Genomic DNA, 21,351 nt, shown 5'->3' on the forward strand with positions numbered 1-21,351 from the left:
AAAAAATTTTTTTTGGGGGGGTGGGGGGTCGACGATAATTTTAAAAGTAACTTTGGCCCCATAGAGCTTAAATCCAAAATTAGCTCCCTCTAGCTCTAAGGGTTCTCGAGTAAACCCCCCCCCTGCCCAAATGGTCCTTAAGCACATCCTCCTTTTAATGGAAAAACGAACAGAACTTAAGTTTAAGAGTCAGAAACGTAGGAGGTATAATAGTTTCTATTAATGGATGATAAATTGAAACTTCATGATCTCTAATTAAGTGAAACTCGCAGCGGGCTAAAACATCGATACCCCCTTTACTCCATTATCTCTCATTATCTTCACTCCTACTGGATAAACGAACTGACCAATAAATGAGTTTAATGTTAACACATTGACGACAATTTTCCCCTGACAAAACTGGTACTAATTTATGATTTTTATTTTAATTTTCCTGGACAATTGCCTATAATTCGATGCTGTACATGATTTTTCAGTCTGGCTGAGAACCGGTTATAATCCACCAGATATAAATCCCTTTCGAGATAAATAACAACATTAAAATTACCTGTTTGTTACCGAAGCCCTGTCTCTCCAGCTCTTCAGCAAAAGCGTCCAGGTTCAACTCTTCCAGTTTCTCAGGTTGACGCAGGATATCCTCCACAGCAGAGGCCGGGTTACCCTCATCCTCCTTAATACGTTAAATGTTATCAGGGATATTAAGGGATAAGACAATTTACACCCCCAATGATAATGCACTAAATTACCTCTTCTACAGATTACAATTAGTGGTCGAAACGTTTGGACACGCAACTTTATGAACCCTCAAATTTCAATAAAAGTCCCAAAAGTTGTTAAGAAAACCAATAAGAAAACGTTATTATAAAACTTTGGGGACTATTTTATTACGCAGCCTATTGTCCACTCATTCTCTGCTATCTTAGCTATCTATATATTTATACCTCATCATCATATTCCAAAGCGTCCACAGCCATTTTTCTTGCCCATTCGTAGGCTTCATTGTGAATTCTGGATCCGTCCAAAACCTACAAAACAAAATAATTTACTAAAATATTATCAAGATCAATCAAATCCAAAAGTAGCTTAATAAACATAACAAACCATGTAATATATTTTCGCCTAATGTTATATAACAAACTTTGTTGTTTCTTAGGTTTAAAGAATCTTAGAAAAAAAGTCAGTTTTGTTTAAGACAACAGTCTGACGTATGATATACAATACTATAAAAAAAAAACTGCTACAAAAATGACTAATTTTAAAGAGTAATAAAGTACTTCAAGGCAATGATTTAGGTTGTGGAAACGTGAATTGCAGTTAAAAAATCCACAAAAAATACCTCAATATACTGTTCAGAATCTCCGAGTGCAGTGGTGTCAATCTTGACAAAACCAGCACAGTTGATGAAAACCTTGGGACCCATGTGACAGCTGGTTACGAGCTGCTGACGATTTTCCAACCTACAATTATTTTCAATTTATAAAAGGTAACAAAGAAACTACATTTTATAAGGTTAATTTACACATTCTACTTTTACTGTAAATAATAGATGACCGGCCACATAACTTTAAAAAAACAGTATAATCTCTGTATAACATTTTATTGTTAGCTTAATACTAAATTCATGAACAATTGCCTTATATTATAATCATCTAGAGTAAAACAATCTTGATTTTGTTCAACAAAAAGTAGCTTTTAGAAGGGATAAGATATAATAGTTATTTCTCGCATCGTATTATAAACGGCTTTCCGCGGATATAGAATGTACAATTATAAGAATAAAACTAGTTTTTTTAGCCCCGAGGTGCCGAAGGCACCGGCTAAAAAAACTGGTTTTAATCTTTTGATTGTACATTTTTATGTTCGTAGAAAGCTGGATATAATACGATGCTAGACATAGTTTTTTCGTATGGATGAGAACCGGTTCCTATCCACCGGATTCGAATGAATACGAGAAATCAATTTAATGGCTTGTTTTACATGAAGAGACAGTCACGATTGCTTATTAATAAGCTACTCTACTGCGTTTTATATATTTTTGTACTTTCCCTCAAAGTACCTTCTACCCCCCCGGCCCCCCCCCCCTCGCCCTCCCAACTCATCTTTTTAATTTATTTTAAAATAAGGAGTGAAAGGTTCTATTCTCAACCGCAAGTTTTTAAAAAGTAAACTATAGAGGGTTCCTTACCTAGGGTTTGACATTGAGCGAAGGGTTTTAAGGAGGCTGGCCCCCTTCCTGGGACCCAACCCACCAATAAACTGGACCAAATTTGAGGTGTGGGGGTGGGCAACACACTCGTTTATGTCAACACCAACTTTGTTTACTATGTTGATAAACACCTGGTGCGAGAAGTATACATTATTTCAGCAATTTTACATACAGTTTGAATACAAGACTCTGGGGTTAATCAAGGCTTTTTATTTTTATCAAGGGAAATAAACCATTTTTGGATTCATGTTTATTTTTCAATACTTGATGTAGATACATTTTCAGTGGCAATTTTAAAATAAATGTATAATTTCCTGGTTTAGTGTTGCTAAAAGTGCTTCGTCCCCTAATACCTCCTAAAATAAAAAATCAATCACAATGTAATGATTAAAATTTATCCTTATACTAAAGTAACAGGATGTTTGTCTGTTTGTCTGTGTGTACCGAAGGATCTCGCTAACCGCTGATTCGATCGGGTTCTCCTTAACAGGGTAGATTCTCATATGTCCCGGGAAGGTTTTTAACTATTTTGGGGGAGGGTACCACCACCCTACCAAGAGAAATGACAAAAATTAAAAATTTTCTTAATATTTGGGAGACTTCAACGTAACATAAAGAATTATCGTAGAGACTTTAACAAACAAAAACATTTAAAGTGCCACTAGAGGCCTCTAGGGGGCGTAGCCGCTAGTAACTAAATAAAGTATTATTTTTCTTTTAAAGGGTTAAATGGTCACACAAATCTTAGTATTTTACATCCATACCTTGAAGAAAGTTAAACAATTTTAAAAGCTATTCTATAATTAGCGTTGTAGGCCAACGAATAAGAAAACGTTAATATAAAACTTTGGGAACAAGTGTAATAAACAGACAATGTCTCCTCCCTCTCTGATTTAAAATGCTACCTGATGTGGATGATACCGTAGACAGAGAATGTCATTTTCTGAATTGCACAGCTGGCTGAACTCCACGAGAGGATCCTGCAGCCGCCGACCAACTGAGATGGCCTGTTTCAACACTGGCGGATGGTCGCGGAAATCCATGTTGGATTTGTTTGTATTGGCGTAAACCTATAATTGTAATATTTGTTGATCCAATTATCATGATTTTAATTCACGGGTTAAGGCTCGTAAAGTAAATACTAAGCTATTCATGAAAAATAGAGGATTTTATTGAATTGCAATTAACAGAACTCAGTAAATTATAAGGGAAAAGATAAGACAATGGATGATAAATTGATATACGTCTATAATGATTATAAACAAAATGATAAATTAAGTAGATTAAATAATTTATTGGAAAAAAAATTGAAAGCAAACAATGAAATTCAATTGAAATACCCAAACTTTTTGTGCCCACGAATAAGATAACGTGGTAATAAAACTTTGGGTACCAGCGTAATTTAAAGTCTTATTTCTTCTCCCTTCCTCCATGAGTTACTGACCTGTGCTAGATTATTATCCACCAGGATGCAACGAACAGGCGGAAAGGAGCTATCTTCAGCCGTCATCTGGTGGATCAAGTCCTCAAAGTCGCGCAGGACAGTGATGGCATTGCGGTCATCTGAGCAGATGGCAATACCGTGCGGACGTTTGTTGCGGATAAAATTGTTCAAAATTTCGATTTCTTTCTCCTTTTTCATCCGCATCTTTTCGTTCCATGTTTTGCGGCTGGTCATAAGTTCTGGCAGCTTGAGGTAATCGCTAAGTTCGCCCTCGGCCGAAATCATAGCCGCGAAACCGGCCTCATCGCGGTCCGAGGAATAGGAAATACCAAGAATTCTAAAAAACAATCAGTAATATTACAAGGTTTGAACCAAACTAAGTTTTATTTCCAAAGAGTCGTAACTAAACAGACGAATAGAAAAAGAGTTGATACAGCAATGGATTTATTATTACTTAGGTCTTACACCAGATTTTCATGTTCTCTTATAAAGTAGCGGGCTAAAATATCTTCGCAAACCCTTTACCCCATTCCCTCTCCTCCTACTGGATGAACGGTCCGACCAATATTAGACAGGGGAAATAGCAACCTAAAATGACAAAAATTTTCCCCCTCTCATAATACCCACGAATATTAACATCCATTGATACGGTGAATTCTCATATAACAGCCGAGTAAACCACATTACTAAAATGGTCACGAACCTGCAACCACCGCTCCAATCCCAGTCATCTTCATCATAATCGTCCTCCTTCCAGTCCACGCTGAAGGGCGCCCACTTGATCTGGTCAAATAAGGTTCTCTGAAATATAACGAGAGTAAGAATCAATTCCAGTATGGAAAATCCATAAAAATTCGACTTAGAGGTTTATATTTTCCACCCTATATTGAATTTCTTTCCACCATTTATTTTCATAATATTTCATAATTTTTTATTGGAATTGTGAAAATTGGCTCAAGAACCTAAAACCTGTTCCTAGCAATACTAAAAAGCTATGTTTAGCTTCGTATTAATCAGAATTGTCCAAGAGGCAAGAATAATATTTTTTAGAAGCTTCATATACGTCCTGGTAAGTATGGTTTTAGACTATTTGAATTTTAAATTTAAGTCTTATGATGGTTTTAACTTAAACTATTATTCTGGATATACTAATAAATGCATGGTATACCTGACACTTCAATTTTATTCCCTCAATCGCTTCTCCGCGCATTTTATGGATCATCTCCTTGCGGATTTGCGGGAAGAGCATCTTGGTGAGGGCCAACTCTACCGCCTTCTTTCTCAGCTCATTCCACTCGTTGGATCGCTTGCTGAAACCATCCTCTCTAAATAAAACACATTTGATGAGATTAATACCGTTTTCAGGCTTTCAGTTGTGTGTATATTCTGCACAACATTAGTTTTTTTCCCCTGGATGCAAAATATTTCACCCCCCCCCCCCTTTTTTTTCTCTACAAGGAGTGGGGAAAAATGTTTTCAGTATTCTTTATTTTACTTATTTTTTGTCACCCCTCCCACATATTTTTTTAGTTTGTTCTTTAAATGTTTATTAATGTACTTGATAATATTTACATACCTAAATAACTCAACAGCCTCCTGGAGGTAGGTATGGCCTTCATTGCTACCTTTCAAGGTCTCAGACAAATTCATATCTATCAAGTGACTCTCTACTCCAAGCATTACCTAAAATAATTTTAGACAATGAGGTTAATAATAATAAGCATGATACGCATTTGCAGGGACTAATAATAGTGCTGAAAGAAAAACTTTTTATATTCAGAATGTACAGTACACCCCTGAATTATCATTGTGAAGACGAAATGTATTGGTTTCTTTCGGTAGAATAATTTGTATTACCTAGTTATTATGATTACAGAAAGTATTGGGTTTTTTATGGGTTTATATTCCTGTCGTATGCGCTTATTAAGTCAAACTGTTCAAACACAAATTTAAGGAATATACGCGAAAAAATTACCCTCTATTTAAGATAACGAATTAGAGATAGTGTTAATTAAACAAGTTATGCCTAAAATGTTACCTTTAAGAATTCATCATGTTTGAATTGTCTGCAGGGTTTATTAAGCAGGTACTTCATTGTGAATAATTCATGCTCCTCGCCGATTTCCTTCAAACCTTTCTCTGTTGGCCTTAAAAATAATGGAGTCTATTAGGACTTTAAACTTAAAGTAAAAGAATAGCGGGGGCATGAGCTATGTGTAACTCTGGGTCTTTGAAATTTGCTAATAGCGTCTGTGATATTAAAACGATCGTGTCCCTGCTAGGGTTGGTCCTGATATCCGTCAAACACCGGATATCCGGCAAATTACCGGATATTAAAGTAAGGAGAAAAAAATTCCTTCAGAAAAATCGGCTACCGTTTAGCTGCCGACTGCCGGCTTTCGCGGCTAGCAGCTGCCAAGTACAGCTAACGCCACCAAAAATCATGTTTTGAGATTTCTAATATAAAATTTTTATAAAAGAACAAAAAGCAATTTGTTGGCATAAGAATTATTTCTCGTATCGTATTATAAACGGCTTTCCGCGGATATAGAATGTACAATTATAAGATTAAAACTAGTTTTTTAGCCCCGTGGTGCCGAAGGCACCGGCTAAAAAAACTAGTTTTAATCTTATGATTGTACATTTCTATATTCGTAGAAAACTGGATATAATACGATGCTAGACATAGTTTTTTCGTATTCATGAGAACCGGTTCCTATCCACCGGATTCAAATGAATACGAGAAAAGAGTTTCTGCCATTTAGGACAGGTAGTTGGCCGAATTAAACACCTACACTTAAGCTTCTGCTTCAATGTGATGGACAGCCAGATAGACATTAGACATCCTGTTACTTTTATATAAGGATAGGATAGATATAGAAGACTAGCAAATATTTAAAATTATAATAAAATGCTGATGGGAGTAGCAATGACAATATACAATACATACTTGATGGTAATGGTTGCACGTTCATGGAAAACATCTCTGACAGTTTGTCTCACTATAGGTTCTCTTGCAAGCTATTCAAACAAATAGGTATTTGCTCGTTTCTTAAACAGGGGTGTATATTCTGCACAAGATTTATTTTTTTTCCCCTGCTACAAAGTTTTTTTTTCTTTTCTTCCCCTAGTTTTTTCTCACCAAGTAGGGGGAAAATGGAAAAATATTTAAAGAACTCTATATTTTATTTATTTTATCCCTCCTGCCACAGATTTTTTAGTTTTTTTTTCACCAAGGAGGCGGGGGGAATGGAAATTTTTTTTCTCAGCTTTCTTAATTTTTTCATTTTTTCCCCCCTCCAACCACTTATTTTTTATTCCCCCCCCCCCCTGAGCAGGGGATCCCATGTAGAATATACACCCCTGTTCTTAAATTAAAGGAATCAAAAGTTTTTTTTGTGTGGAAATTTCTGTCTACACTTTAAGGGGTTAAGGTTTATTTAAAGAAAAAAGTCTTGAAAACGGATGACATGTGTTGTGCTTTTAAAACCATTTCAGGCTTGAAGCGAACAACTGGTGGAACTATTAAAAAATAACAGGATTTTCTAACATCAGTTTAGAACCGTTTTTTTTTGCAGTAGAAAATAATGATAAGTTGAGCATATAAATATCCCTGTGTAGCAACCATATAAATAGCGGCTCCAGCCACAGCCTCTTTGTTAGGAAGCTTTTCAGAGTAAAACTCTTGAGCAACTTCTTCCCAATCCTAGAAGAAAGAATAGTTATTTAAAGCATCGTATTATTAATTTAAGATTAAAACCAGTCTTGCTATACCCGAAGGACCGAAGGCCAGACTGACAAAGCTATTATTAATTTTATGATTTTATTGTAATATTTAAAGAAGTTTGTTTGTAATTCGTTGCTATAATACATGATTTTCAAATATAGCTGAGAACCGGTTCTAATCCACTGAATGCTAATTGGTTTCAAAGACATAAATAATTTCAAACCTGTGTTTCTTCTGGAATCTCGTGTTTAGCATAATTCTCCTGAAGATTCTCTCCAAATTGTTCCGGGGACAGACCAAACATTTTTGTGATACGGGACAGTTTCATCTTAACACCCAGACTGTAGGCGTCACTACGCCGGGCGTATTTGATCACATCCTGGTCCAAATCCTAAATAGATAGATTCATTAAGAATTGAACAGAAAGATGTATGTAAATTCTAGATTTAACCGGAAACATTTTTTGCAATTTAACCATGGAGAGTGGGGATATTGGGCTGTTTATTACACTATTAGGTTTTTTAATAACGTTTTTTTTATTCGTTATAATAAAAGAAAGTATAGAGGTCTTTTAGTAAAGGAGAATAAATCGAGGATTTTCTGGAAAACTTTTTAACGATTTTCCCCCATCAGGGCCTATAAAGATTTGAACACAGATTTAAGTATTAAAAAGCTTTCCGCGGATATAAAAAGGTAAAATCATAAGATTAAAACCAGTTTTTTTGGTATTAATTCCATGACTCTTAATATTAGTGGAAAATCGTCTGTAATACAATGCTATACATGACTTTTCAGTATGACTGATAACCGGTTCTAATTTCTGCGGATATTAATCGGTTTCGATGACATACTGGGAAATAACAATACCTGATCGTCCTCGTCATCTTCTTCATCTTCCTCATTTTCATCCTCCATCATGGCCTCGTCATCAGTAACCTATACATTAAGGAGTTCATACATTAAAGAGATTTGGAACTAAAAGGGGACTATGCACGAACGAGAGTAAATGATGTTAAGCAGTTATGTTAGACATTTTTTTAGTTAATATTCTTGGTTTCTGTTATATTATTCTAAATGATTAAATACCTTAAGGTTTAGATCTACGATAGTCTTGACACAACAATTTGAAACGTGAAATGAATTAAGATTGTAAACCATCAAATGCTTTGATAAAAAAGTATACTTTATCGATAAAAAAATTTAGCAAAAGGGTTGGTAACTTGTAATAATGTAAACAGTTAGAGTTAGGTACTTATGCATTTTAAAGCATTTAATGATGTTTTGCCATGTTTGTATTTAATTTTGCACTTTTAACACAACAAAAATTTTCACTATTTTTCTTCTAAAATCGTCTTTGCACACAATAGATCAGACAAACATAATATTTTCCAATATACAAAATATTATACACTAAAAGGAATAAAAGTAAATAATTCTTACCTCTTCGTCGACTTCAGTATCTACTTCAGTCTCAACCTCTTCTTCAACTTCCTTTTCAACCTTTAAAATAACAAGATTATTAAACTCTATGATAGCAATTTCTGCACTTGTATCATATCATAAGCACAACTTATTATTAAAATTTAAAACTGCACAAGCTTTCCCTTTTGCAATAAACACTTGTAACACTAAAATATACGCTATGTATTTGTATGAATTGTAGGCCTTAAAGGAAGTCTTTATAATTAAAATTAGTCATAAATTTGGTTTGCTAAGAATTAGCTCCAAATGAACTTTGAGTTCATTTATACCAACTTATCGGTAGTGTAATAGCAAAGCTCCTCTAAACAACACTAACCTCTTCAGTTTCACCAGTTTCGTCATTGGTAACTTGCTCTGTAACAGTTTTAGTAACTGTCTTGGTAGCTTTTCTTTTAGTTTTCCTTTTTATTGTCTTATATTTCTTTTCTTTGCCGAGCTTCTTCTTTAACCGACGTTCAGCCCTCTCTTCTTTTAATTTGGCTCTAAAATAAATACAACATTGAAATGTAGTTTATAGGGACAAAATAGGTAGGTATACCGAAAAAAAAAGCGGATTACAGAAAGAAAACAAAGTAGCGGATTTCGTCGTATTTTCACAGTAGCTTTTCTCCCTTTTTCTAACCCTAAAATATAATACGACGAAACCCGTTACTTCGTTTTCTTTTATGAATATGATCCATAAAATCTTATTGTATGTAAAATAAACAAAGCTAGTATTAGTGATATAAAAGCTTTTGTTACTTGTGCTCATTTTACTATCTGATTACCTAAAATATTTAAGTACTAAAATAAAATGCAAGTCTTATTTAAACTGCTGACAAAGTAAAAATATAGAACCAGTTTGTCGGTATGTTGTTATAAAATAACTAAAATAAAAATAGAAATTTGACAATGAAAAGGACGTACAACTTGATTGCATAACACTTTACACACGCACTCGTCATTTATAAATAATTCAAGTAGCTGCGCCCCTAGCATCTAGGAAATATTTACTTTATTCTAATTGGTAGGGATAACAGAAAAATAAACCTATCAGCCTCAGATCAGCCTAGAACCATACCGTAACCGAGACCTATGTAAAGTTCTCAGCTAACATTTTACATAATAGAAAAACCCAATTAGAGAGGGGACAATGGACTGATTATTACACTGGTCCCCAAAGTTTAATATAAAGTTTTCTTATTCGTTGGCCTAACAACTTTGGGGACTTAAGTGAATTTTGATTGGTTGGATCATTAAGTTGTGTGTTCAAGCGTTTCAACCACTCATTTTAATCTATTGAAGAGGTAATTTTGTGTATCATCATTGGGGATGTACATCAATTTATCGGCCATTGTCTTAGCCTTTTAGATCCCTGATAAAAATATTTTGTTATTGAAAATGAAGCCAACCTGAAATATTCTTGGCAATCTGCCACATTTCTCCCATGATGTAACAGAAAATGTTGATACACGTCCCTTAAATCTTCTACTGTCTCTACAACATCCAGTCTACAAAATAAAAATATTATTGCACTTCTTACAAGGACGACTTTTAAAGCAAATAACCTTTTAAACCTCTGCAAGGGTGTATATTCTGCACAAGATTAACTTTTTTACCTGCTGCAAAATAGCTTCTTAGAGCTGCATATCTGTAAAGTTATTAAAAATGTGCAATATATATAATATACAAGTTTAAAATAAACATAACGACTTTCTGATTTTATCTTTTATTACAGGAGTCTCCATAAAGATTTAAAATTTATACAAACTTGAATAAATTTACGATTATAAAGACTTATGGACAACAACCTCGAGTAGAAGAGGATCGCTTTAAAAATGATTAACATCCTAACCTGTCAAAGTCCTCTTGACCAATCTGAACGAATCCTTCTGGAAGCTCTGCCTCTAAATCCTAAAATAATCTCTATGTTAAATATTGTAATATAAACATTTCCTCAGCTTTAAGATATATAGGGCTTATACCAACAACGAAATTAAACAACAACCTCTACGTGATTTTCAGCTGTTGTGGGGGGGGGGGGGGTCACTTAGTAGATTTTACGACCTTATGATTTGTCCCCAAAATATAATATTATAATTATTTCGCTTGAAGAATAGATCTTATTCCACGAACTAAATTTTCCACGACTATAAAAATAAAAATCATAGAATACCAGTTTTGTTAGCCCAGGCCTTCGGTCACTCAGAGCTAACAAAAACTCGTTTTAATCTTATAATTTTGCATTTTAATATCAACGGGAAGATATCTAAAATACGATGCGATAAATAACTATTATATTAACCTAGAAAATATTTTTTTTACCTTGCAAATAACTTCTTGTTGATAGTCTTGCATCTTTTGGATTAGTCTTCGGATATTTTTCTTTCTTGCCTAAAAATTTATTCAAATCATAATTTTGAAAATTTCTTATAACTTTTTAAAATATCAATTTCTGATTTTTTCAGTATAATTGGGAAATTAACTTTTTATGCTATCTATTTGAAAACATATTTTACTACATATTTAAGGGGGGGGGGGGGGGGGGAAGTTTTGCCACTTTCGCGTAATCCGTGATTATTAGGCTAGGTATTGATGTGAGACTATAGGTTATTTGGGATAAAAGTTTACTTTTGGGTAGTACTTCACGTATATTTAATCATTTTTTGGATAGGTCTCCAGGTTCAGGTGCTGCAGGCTGGAAGGTGGTTTCTGGACAGGTAAAAAAAATTAAAATTTTTGTTTGAAGAGTTAGAGATCAAATTATTAAACAAAATATGCATCTTTATGGATATTATTGACATATAAGAAGAAAAAATTAAAATCGGCCTCCAGGTTCAGGTGCTGCAGGCCTCCAGGTCAACTCTGGACAGGTAAAAATCAAATTTTTTATTTGAAGAGTTAGAGGTCAACTTATAAAACAAAATATGCATCTTTTTTTATATTATTGACATTTTTGAAGAAAAAATTAAAATCGGCCTCCAGGTTCAAGTGCTGCAGGCCTCCAGGTCCACTCTGGACAGGTAAAAAAACAAGTTTTTTATTTGAAGAGTTAGAGGTCAACTTATAAAACAGAATATGCATATTTTTTAATATTATTGACATATTTGAAGAAAAAATTAAAATCGGCCTCCGGGTTCAGGTGCTGCAGGCATCCAGGTCCACTCTGGACAGGTAAAAAAACAAGTTTTTTATTTGAAGAGTTAGAGGTCAACTTATAAAACAGAATATGCATATTTTTTGATATTATTGACATATTTGAAGAAAAAATTAAAATCGGCCTCCAGGTTCAGGTGCTGCTGGCCTCAAGGTCCACTCTGGACAGGTAAAAAAATATTTCTTTTATTTGAAGAGTTAGAGGTCAACTTTTAAAACAGAATATGCATCTTTTTTTGTATTATTGACATTTTTGAAGAAAAAATTTAAATCAGCCCCTAGGTTCAGGTGCTGCTGGCCTCCAGGTCCACTCTGGACAGGGATGGGAGACCAGTTACGTGCACGCCGTCCATCCTGCACCGTGCATCAATGATCCTAGGAGCTACACCAGAAGAGTCCTACTGTGCTGGAAAGGTCCTAGGGTAGATGCCAGACTGAATTCTGGTCACTTCCCCCAGTTCAGGGGGTTTGGGTGGGGCTAACAATCCTTCCCTAGAAAAAACCTGCTCACGTTCAATCTGCACAAAGTAAAGACCAATTTAACTTTGGGCTCGGGAACGAAGTAGAGGTTGGAAACAACAATATGATGTTTGGCTGGGAAACCGCTAAAGGACCAGTCAGGCGGATGATTCTGAATTCCCGCAGACCAGCAAAAATTTGCACCTGGAATGTTCGGACAATGTTTCAGTCAGGCCAGACAGAAAACATTTGCCGAGAAATGCTTAAAGCCAAGGTTGATATCCTGGCTATCACCGAATCAAGGTGGACAAATAATGGAGAGTTTAAACATCATTCTGGCTTAAAAATACTTTACTCAGGCCATATGAATGAGGATCTAGGACATAACCAAGGGGTGGCTCTTATGCTGACCAAGCAAGCAGAGCAGGCCATGATCAGTTGGCAACCCCATGGTCCAAGAATCATGGAGGCTTACTTCAAATCCTCAGATAAAAACATCAATCTGAGAATAATAGTAGCATATGCTCCTACAGAACAAGCAGATACAGAGGTCAAAAACGAATTTTATGACCAGCTTGACTCTGTATTTAAGAATGGTCATAAAGAAAAGGACCTGACCATGCTCCTAGGTGATTTCAATGCTCAAGTGGGGAGTAATAATGAGAATTTAGAAGAAGTCATGGGCAGATATGGCCTAGGCTTAAGTAATGGCAAGGAAAATGACAATGGTGATAGACTTGTAAGTTTTTGTACTGAAAACAAACTTGTCATTGGTGGAACCATCTTTAAACACAAGAAGATTCATACTGCCACCTGGAGATCACCAGATCAAAGAACCTTTAATCAGATAGATCACATCTGTATATCTAGACGTTTTAAAGGTTCTCTCCTTGATGTCAGGGTTGAAAGAGGACCTGATGTTAATTCAGACCATTATCTTCTATCTTCTAAAGTTCGGCTTAGATTTAAAAAGCAGGACACAAAGCCTAACCCCAGGAAAAAGTATAATTTAACAACCCTTCAAAACTCTGAAAAGCTACAAGAGTTTAAGCTCACTCTAAATAACAGATTTGAGTTGTTGACTCTTCAAGAGGATGATGGAGTTGAAGATATTTGGCAAGGTATCAAAAAAGTTTATAATGATACTAGCCAAGAAAAATTAGATTTTAAAAAGGCTAACCAAAAGCCGTGGATCACTCAAAGATCCATTGATCTCATGGATCAAAGAAGAGAGGTAAGACAAAAGACACTCTCCAGAAACTCTCCAGAAGATAAAGACCTGTATAAGATGCTCAGCAGGGAAATCCAAAGAAGTGTCAGAATTGACAAAAAAGAACACTTGGAAAACCTTGCTATGCAAGCAGAAAATGCTTTTAATCAAAATAGAATGAAAGATGTCTATGAGATTACTAAGAGCATTGCAGGTAAAGTACACAAATCAGGATCACACATCAGGGACAAGGACGGTTCACTCCTTAAAACTGATGAAGATATTCTAAATAGATGGGCAGAGCACTTCACTGAACTGCTGAATCTTCCAGTTCCAGAGGAAGAAACTGAGATTCCACCCTCAGATGCACTTGACATTGACTGTCGAGCGCCAAATCTATTGGAAATCAAGGAGGCCATTAAAAGTTTGAAAAATAACAAGGCCGCTGGACCTGATAACATCCCAGCTGAGGTCATAAAAGCAGACCTAGATACATCTGCTGAGGCATTCCTACCTCTGATCACAAAGATATGGAATGATGAGTTATGCCCAGAGGACTGGAAGAATGGACATATCTCAATACTAGCCAAAAAAGGAGACTTGACCCAATGTGGAAACTACAGAGGGATAATGCTCCTTTCAGTACCTGGCCGTATCCTTAGTAAGATTCTTCTTAATAGAATAAAGAAGAAGGTTAATGAAAAGCTAAGACCTAATCAAGCTGGATTTAGACCAAACCGTTCCACTATTGATCAGATAACCTCTCTAAGAATCATCATAGAGCAATCCAAGGAATGGAACTCTGAGCTTTTTGTAAACTTCATTGACTACAAAAAAGCATTTGATTCTTTAGACAGAAGATCTCTCTGGAAAATCTGCGGACACTATGGCATTCCAGAAAAGATAATCAATATCATTAAAGCTATCTATCATAAAGGAGGTGGAAATGTAATGTATAAAGGTAAACTATCAACCTTTTTTGAGATTGTAACAGGCGTCAGACAAGGATGCCTTCTCTCTCCCTTCCTTTTCCTCCTTGCCATTGACTGGATCATGAAGAACTGTGAAAGCAATGATGGCATTCGTTGGGAGCTATTTGGCAATCCCAAATATTTAGGAGATCTGGACTTTGCAGATGATATCGCTTTGTTAACAAGCAATAGAAGTCAAATGCAAAGAAGGACTAACACGATAGCTGAAACTTCCAAGGAAGTTGGACTTGAAATAAATGTTCCTAAAACCAAAATACTCAGATTAAATGCAAATTCCCAAGAACCAATTACTATTGGAGACCAAATTCTTGAGGATGTAGATTGTTTTGAGTATCTTGGAAGTAAAATTGATGAAGCTGGAGGCACTTTAACAGATGTTAAAGCTAGAATTAACAAATCTAGAACAGCCTTTGCCAGCTTGAACAAAATTTGGAACTCCAACAACATCTCCATAAAAACCAAGTTAAGACTTTTCAAGTCAAATGTTCTCTCTGTTTTGCTGTATGGGGCCGAAACTTGGTTCCTAAACACAACAGTGGTCTCCAAGCTACAGACATATGTCAATAAATGTCTAAGGAGAATCCACAAGATCTTTTGGCCAAATAAGATCACAAATGCTGAGCTTCTAGAGCGCAGTGATATGTCAGACATTAAACTGACAATAAAACAGAGAAAATGGAGATGGCTGGGGCACACTCTAAGGAAAGGGCATGATGATATAACCAATCAAGCCTTGACTTGGAACCCCCACGTAGGAAAGAGGAAACCAGGTAGACCAAAAACAACCTGGAGGAGGGAACTCTTAAGTGAACTGAAAGAAAAGAAAATTCCATCTTTCAGCAATGCCTCAAAACGTGCCCAAAAAAAGGAAGATTGGAGAACCATTGTGCATGGCCTACGTTCTGCCGAGAACTAAAAGGCAATGAATGAATGAATGGCCAACAGCGGTCACTGGGATCCATCAAAAAGTTTCAATAAATATGATAACTACCAGGTTTAAATAGATATAGAATAGAAAAAAAGTAGGGGGGAAATCAAATAAATAGGAAATATACCTGAAAATAGCCTGCAGCACCTGAACCTGGACGCCAATTTTATTTTTTTTTTCAAATATACATGTAACATCTAAAAAGATGCTAATGTTGTTTCAAAAACTGACCTTTAACTCTTCAAATAAAAAAATTGATTGTTTTACCTGCCCAGATTGCACCTGGAGGCCTGCAGCACGTGAACCTGGAGGCCAATTTGAATTTTTTTCTTCAAATATGTCAATAATAACAAAAAATGCATATTCTGTTTTATAAGTTGACCTCTAACTCTTCAAATAATTTTTTTTATTTTTTTACCCGTCCTGAGTTGACCTGGAGGTCTGCAGCACCTGAACCTGGAGGCCGATTTTAATTTTTTCTTCAAATATGTCCATAATATAAAAAAATATGCATATTCTGTTTTATAAGTTGACCTCTAACTTTTCAAATAAAAAATTTGATTTTTTACCTGTTCAGAGTGGACCTGGAGGCCTGCAGCACCTGAACCTGGAGGTCGATTTTAATTTTTTCTTCTTATATGTCAATAATATCAAAAAAGATGCATATTCTGTTTTATAAGTTGACCTCTAACTCTTCAAATAAAAAACTTGTTTTTTTAACTGTCCAGAGTGGACCTGGAGGCCTGCAGCACCTAAAACTGGAGGCCGATTTAAATTTTTTCTTTAGATATGTCAATAATATAAAAAAATATGCATATTCTGTTTATTAAGTTGACCTCTAACTCTTCAAATAAAAAAACTTGTTTTTTTACCTGTCCAGAGCGGACCTGGAGGCCTGCAGCACCTGAACCTGGAGGCCGATTTTAATTTTTTCTTCAAATATGTCAATAATATAAAAAAATATGCATATTCTGTTTTATAAGTTGACCTATAACTCTTCAAATAAAAAACTTGTTTTTTTACCTGTCCAGAGTGGACCTGGAGGCCTGCAGCACTTGAACCTGGAGGCCGATTTTAGTTTTTTCTTCTGATATTTCAATAATATCCATAAAGATGCATATTCTGTTTAATAAGTTGACCTCTAACTCTTCAGATAAAAAAACTTGTTTTTTTACCTGTCCAGAGTGGACCTGGAGGCCTGCAGCACCTGAACCTGGAGGCCGATTTTAATTTTTTCTTCTGGTATTTCAATAATATCCATAAAGATGCATATTTTGTTTAATAATTTGATCTCTAACTCTTCAAACAAAAATTTTAATTTTTTTTTACCTGTCCAGAAACCACCTTCCAGCCTGCAGCACCTGAACCTGGAGACCTATCCAAAAAATGATTAAATATACGTGAAGTACTACCCAAAAGTAAACTTTTATCCCAAATAACCTATAGTCTAACATCAATACCTAGCCTAATAATCACGGATTACGCGAAAGTGGCAAAACTTCCCCCCCCCCCTTAACTAGAGGCCCCTAGCATGTAGGATATCTGTATTCAAAGGAGTAAGGAAAGTAGGATAATAGCCTCAACTCAAACCTTAGAAAATTTTAGGCTACAGACAAAAACTTACTATTATATTATAGAATACAATAAATTTTAAAAATCAGCTGTATGACCAATTTTTATCTTATCATGATAAAACTCATCTTGTTTCTGTCAATAATAGTTGTATTCACCTGTAATTGGCACCATTTTTCATCCATATAATAAACTCTCCAGAGGTCGTCAATATTTTCCAACTCTGGCTGAACGTATTCTTTTCTGTAGAAGGCAATGAAGGGGACCTCCAGGAACTGCTGGCGCATAAAGTCCAGCGCCTTTTTTATCTTCTCTGTTGTCATGTTGTTCTTCATCCAATACTCACAATCTTGGGCTGTGTATTTATCCTATAACAAGGACGAAAATGTTTACAAGTCAGGGATCTAAAGGGATAAGACTATGGACGATAAATTGATGCACATCTCTAATGATAAACAATTAACCCTATGGTAGAAAAGTTAGACAAGTGCTCAATCAACCAATCAGGATTTTAAAAAAGTTTAAGTATCCAATGTTTAGAAGAGAGCATTTTTAAAAAAAACTTTGGGTACCAGTATAATTTTTAATCCAATGTTGACCCTTTCTTCCCTATTAACAAGTAAATCAACAGAACTGGCTAATATTATTTTAAGGATACTGAACATTTGTGCTCTAAAAACTTATCTAATATTTTTATATTCTAATTATTCTTACCTATCTAGTAATAGTTTGTTTACAGAATCCATGTTTATAAATCCAATCTTACCTGTCTAGTAATAGTTAAGTTTGTTTACAGAATCCATGTTTGTAAATCAAATCCTCCCTGTCTAGTAATAGTTTGTTTACGGAATCCATATTTATAAATCCAATCTTACCTATCTCGTAATAGTTTGTTTACAGAATCCATGTTTATAAATCCAATCTTACCTATCTAGTAATAGTTTGTTTACAGAATCCATGTTTATAAATCCAATCTTACCTGTCTAGTAACAGTTTGTTTACAGAATCCATCTATTTATAAATCCAATCTTACCTGTCTAGTAATAGTTGTTTACAGAATCCATGTTTATAAATCCAATCTTACCTGTCTAGTAATAGTTAAGTTTGTTTACTGAATCCATGTTTATAAACCCAATCTCACCTGTCAAGTAATAGTTTGTTTACAGAATTTATGTTTATAAATCCAATCTTACCTGTCTAGTAATAGTTTGTTTACAGAATCCATGTTTATAAATCCAATCAGCCTCTCGGTCAAGTTCGTCCGAATCTTCTGGAGGGGCAGTTACCGGAATCTATATATTAATATAAGTTAAAAAAAATACCTTATCAAAAGTGAAAAATAAAAGACTGAGGTGGCTAAGGCATGTGCTTAGAATTTACCAAAACAGAATTCCAAAGAAGAGCTCAAAATGAAACCCCCAAGAAGGAAAATAAATATAGGGTGGGAAAAAAAAAACTACAGGCTTGTCAAGTAAGCTTGATAATTTTTTTAATGAAAAGCCACGTTTTCATAAATGCAATCTTGCATAAATATATTTGCATGTGCATTTTAATATCATTTAAACTTTTGGAACATTTCCAAATTGAAAACTTTCAGTACAAACCTATCAAACAAATTCACACGTTAGATATGTGTTACATACTATGTAGGTACTTTCTAATGATTCTTAAAAGAGAACAGATAAACTTTATTAACAGTACAAAATAGAAGAATTGCATATTTAGGGCTATGTCATATACAAGAATGCTACATTAGTGTATATTCTGCAAATTTGACCCTGCTAAAGGGGGGGAGGGACGGTGTGGGAAATAACATGTAGGTAAAAATTAAGAGAACTTCAAACATTTTTTCCATATTTCTTCCCTTATTGGTGAAAAAAAACTAAAAGAATATGTTGGAGGGGGGGGGGGGGGGGTAATATGAATAAAATAGATATTTCTATAAATATTTTTCTATTTCCCCCTTCCTTGATGGATAAAAACAAAAAGAGGGAAAAAATAAAAAATAAAGCTGCAGCAGGGGAAAAAAGAATCTTTAAAAAAACTTTGTTTCTCTTTCTGTTACAAAAATATTTCATAAGAAAAGAATTTACCTGTCGTAATTGCATCCTTTCAGGAATATCTGTGCTCCTAATCTCCTGATCCAAATCTGTATAATGTCCCTTCTCCAACTCATACGGGTCAAAAATGTCAAAAATTGTTTTGGCGGGCTTTTTGCGGCGGCGGCGTCTTTCCCGCCGCTCCCCGCCGATTTCATCCTCGTCCTCTTCATCCTCTTCGCTCGCCTCGGATTCACCGCCGCTGCCCTCGTCGTACTCCGCAAACTCGTCGTAATCAAAGGCCACGCCGAAAATATCTTCGGCCATCTGCTTGGAAGCATCGTCAAAGATATGCTTCTTTTTGACCTTCTTCCGCTCGATCGGTTTGCCCTCGGCGTCGACAATAAAACCGTCATCATCATCATCGTCCGAGCCCTCAGCACCGGAACCGCCAGACGCCGCTAACCGCTCATTGTCGGCGTCGCCCTCCGGCTCAGATCCGCCGCCGGATCGTCCACCGTCAGAATCCTCGGAATCTGAATCTTGCTGGATTCGAGATCTGATGCAATGGGGGATTTTATTAAACTTTTTTATTATGTTAATAGCATAGCAACTTTACACTTCAGCTAATTGATTCGCCCTTAGCATGCAAGGGAGTGAAAGAGTGGGTAATAATTAACCTAAAACCACACCAAGATTTTTATAAAGCTTCTTTAAATGCATCTTTATATGATATTAAGATTTAGACAAAATACCTAACAACTTTATAATATACTAGCGGCTTCGCCCCTAGCCTCTATGGGCTTCGCCCTATATAGTTATGGGAAGTCAACCCTCCTTAATAGAAAAAAAATATATTCAAAAAAATAATTATTCTTTGTTTAATTACTCTGTGGTAAAATTAAACCCAGGTTGTGCGATTTATGCACAAAAATTTTAATTTGTACAAATTAAACCCAGGTTGTTTGCCGTATACACAAAAATTTCAATTCGTAAAAATTAAAAAAAAAATATTAAAAATTTTTTTTTTGGGGGGGGGGGATTCATGAGGGCTTCGCCCCATGTTGCAGTGGGGTTCCCAACACCCCAATTACTAGTTTTGTTTACAAAAATTTTTAAAAATTTAAAATTTTGGAAGTGGGGATATTTTTATTTTTTGGGGGGTTGGGGTGACCCAACCCCCCCCCAAAAAAAATAGCTTAAAACCACCAGAGGTAAATTCCCAGAAGGGTAGAGCCCAATTTGATCAGCAGTTACTGAGATTTTACAAAAAAAAAATGAAAAAAAAAATTTTGGGGGGTTGGGTTTTTTTATTTTTTTGGGGGGTTGGGGGTGTCCCACCCCCCAAGAAAATAGCCTAAAACCACCACAGGACCAGTAGGTATATTCCCTGAAGAGTAGAATCCGATCGGTTCAGTGGTTACCGAGATCTTAAGGGACAGGCAGACATCAAGCTACTTTGTATTATAGATAAAAAAAAGAACATTAACCATAATCACATAATTACACACTATTGGAGCTGAAAGTGTGTACTAGGGTCTTGCCCAAAGTTTTATAACCTCGTTTTCTAAGTTGTTGGCAATAAGTTTATGGATACTTTTATTGAATAAGGGTTAATTTCAAATTAGTAGTGTCTCAAAAAATTTTTATCTACAGAATGAGTAATTTAATGTTTATAAACATTAAAGAAGTTTTCAATTTATCGTCCATTGTCTTATCCCTTAAGAATCCCGACTTAATATCAAAACTAAAATAAAATCCTTCCTTTTCTTTTGAAACTTGACTCCCAAGTTCTCCTGAATAAGATCCATATCTTCATCATCCAAATCTTCGTTGTCTGACTTGGATCTTGACCTGGATCTGGAACGACGTCTGGATCCACTTCGACTTCGAGACCTGGAATAATAAGGATTGAAAGAAGCGCAGCAACTACTTGCAGACAATGAATTAGAAAAGAAAGAAATAAACAAAATGAAAGTTTTCATGCCTAAGTTAAGTAACTTACTAGGGGATTTAAAATATATGGGTATAATTGTACCAAAGTTGATTGGCATTTGCGGTATTATACCCTTTATACAATATAATTTTTCCTAAACAAACATTACCTACTAAGCCAACTTAACCCCCCATCTATCTGACGGCTATTCAGTTACACAG

The 21,351-nt window shown here is 35.3% G+C and overlaps 1 protein-coding gene across 1 annotated transcript in view; it reads right to left on the reverse strand.

Moving 5' to 3' along the window:
• Spt6 (transcription elongation factor Spt6) overlaps positions 1 to 21,351 on the reverse strand; it is a 54,025-nt gene that overhangs the window by 24,819 nt on the left and 7,855 nt on the right. Inside the window, exons 4-27 of the mRNA XM_080175685.1 lie at positions 20,959 to 21,090; positions 19,249 to 19,753; positions 18,349 to 18,447; positions 17,314 to 17,523; positions 11,164 to 11,232; positions 10,694 to 10,752; positions 10,251 to 10,349; positions 9,176 to 9,341; positions 8,818 to 8,877; positions 8,245 to 8,313; positions 7,601 to 7,768; positions 7,264 to 7,356; positions 6,601 to 6,671; positions 5,689 to 5,797; positions 5,227 to 5,333; positions 4,819 to 4,975; positions 4,354 to 4,451; positions 3,651 to 3,987; positions 3,112 to 3,276; positions 2,520 to 2,562; positions 2,186 to 2,336; positions 1,337 to 1,457; positions 942 to 1,025; positions 548 to 670 (exon numbers count right to left, since the gene is read on the reverse strand). Coding sequence (XP_080031811.1) covers positions 548 to 670; positions 942 to 1,025; positions 1,337 to 1,457; positions 2,186 to 2,336; positions 2,520 to 2,562; positions 3,112 to 3,276; positions 3,651 to 3,987; positions 4,354 to 4,451; positions 4,819 to 4,975; positions 5,227 to 5,333; positions 5,689 to 5,797; positions 6,601 to 6,671; positions 7,264 to 7,356; positions 7,601 to 7,768; positions 8,245 to 8,313; positions 8,818 to 8,877; positions 9,176 to 9,341; positions 10,251 to 10,349; positions 10,694 to 10,752; positions 11,164 to 11,232; positions 17,314 to 17,523; positions 18,349 to 18,447; positions 19,249 to 19,753; positions 20,959 to 21,090 — 3,295 coding nt within the window. The remainder of the gene's footprint in view (positions 1 to 547; positions 671 to 941; positions 1,026 to 1,336; positions 1,458 to 2,185; positions 2,337 to 2,519; positions 2,563 to 3,111; positions 3,277 to 3,650; positions 3,988 to 4,353; positions 4,452 to 4,818; positions 4,976 to 5,226; positions 5,334 to 5,688; positions 5,798 to 6,600; positions 6,672 to 7,263; positions 7,357 to 7,600; positions 7,769 to 8,244; positions 8,314 to 8,817; positions 8,878 to 9,175; positions 9,342 to 10,250; positions 10,350 to 10,693; positions 10,753 to 11,163; positions 11,233 to 17,313; positions 17,524 to 18,348; positions 18,448 to 19,248; positions 19,754 to 20,958; positions 21,091 to 21,351) is intronic.

The sequence above is a fragment of the Acartia tonsa genome, chromosome 11 (genome assembly GCF_053477335.1).
Source record: "Acartia tonsa isolate MP-2025a chromosome 11, ASM5347733v1, whole genome shotgun sequence".
In the NCBI taxonomy this organism is placed as follows: domain Eukaryota; kingdom Metazoa; phylum Arthropoda; class Copepoda; order Calanoida; family Acartiidae; genus Acartia; species Acartia tonsa.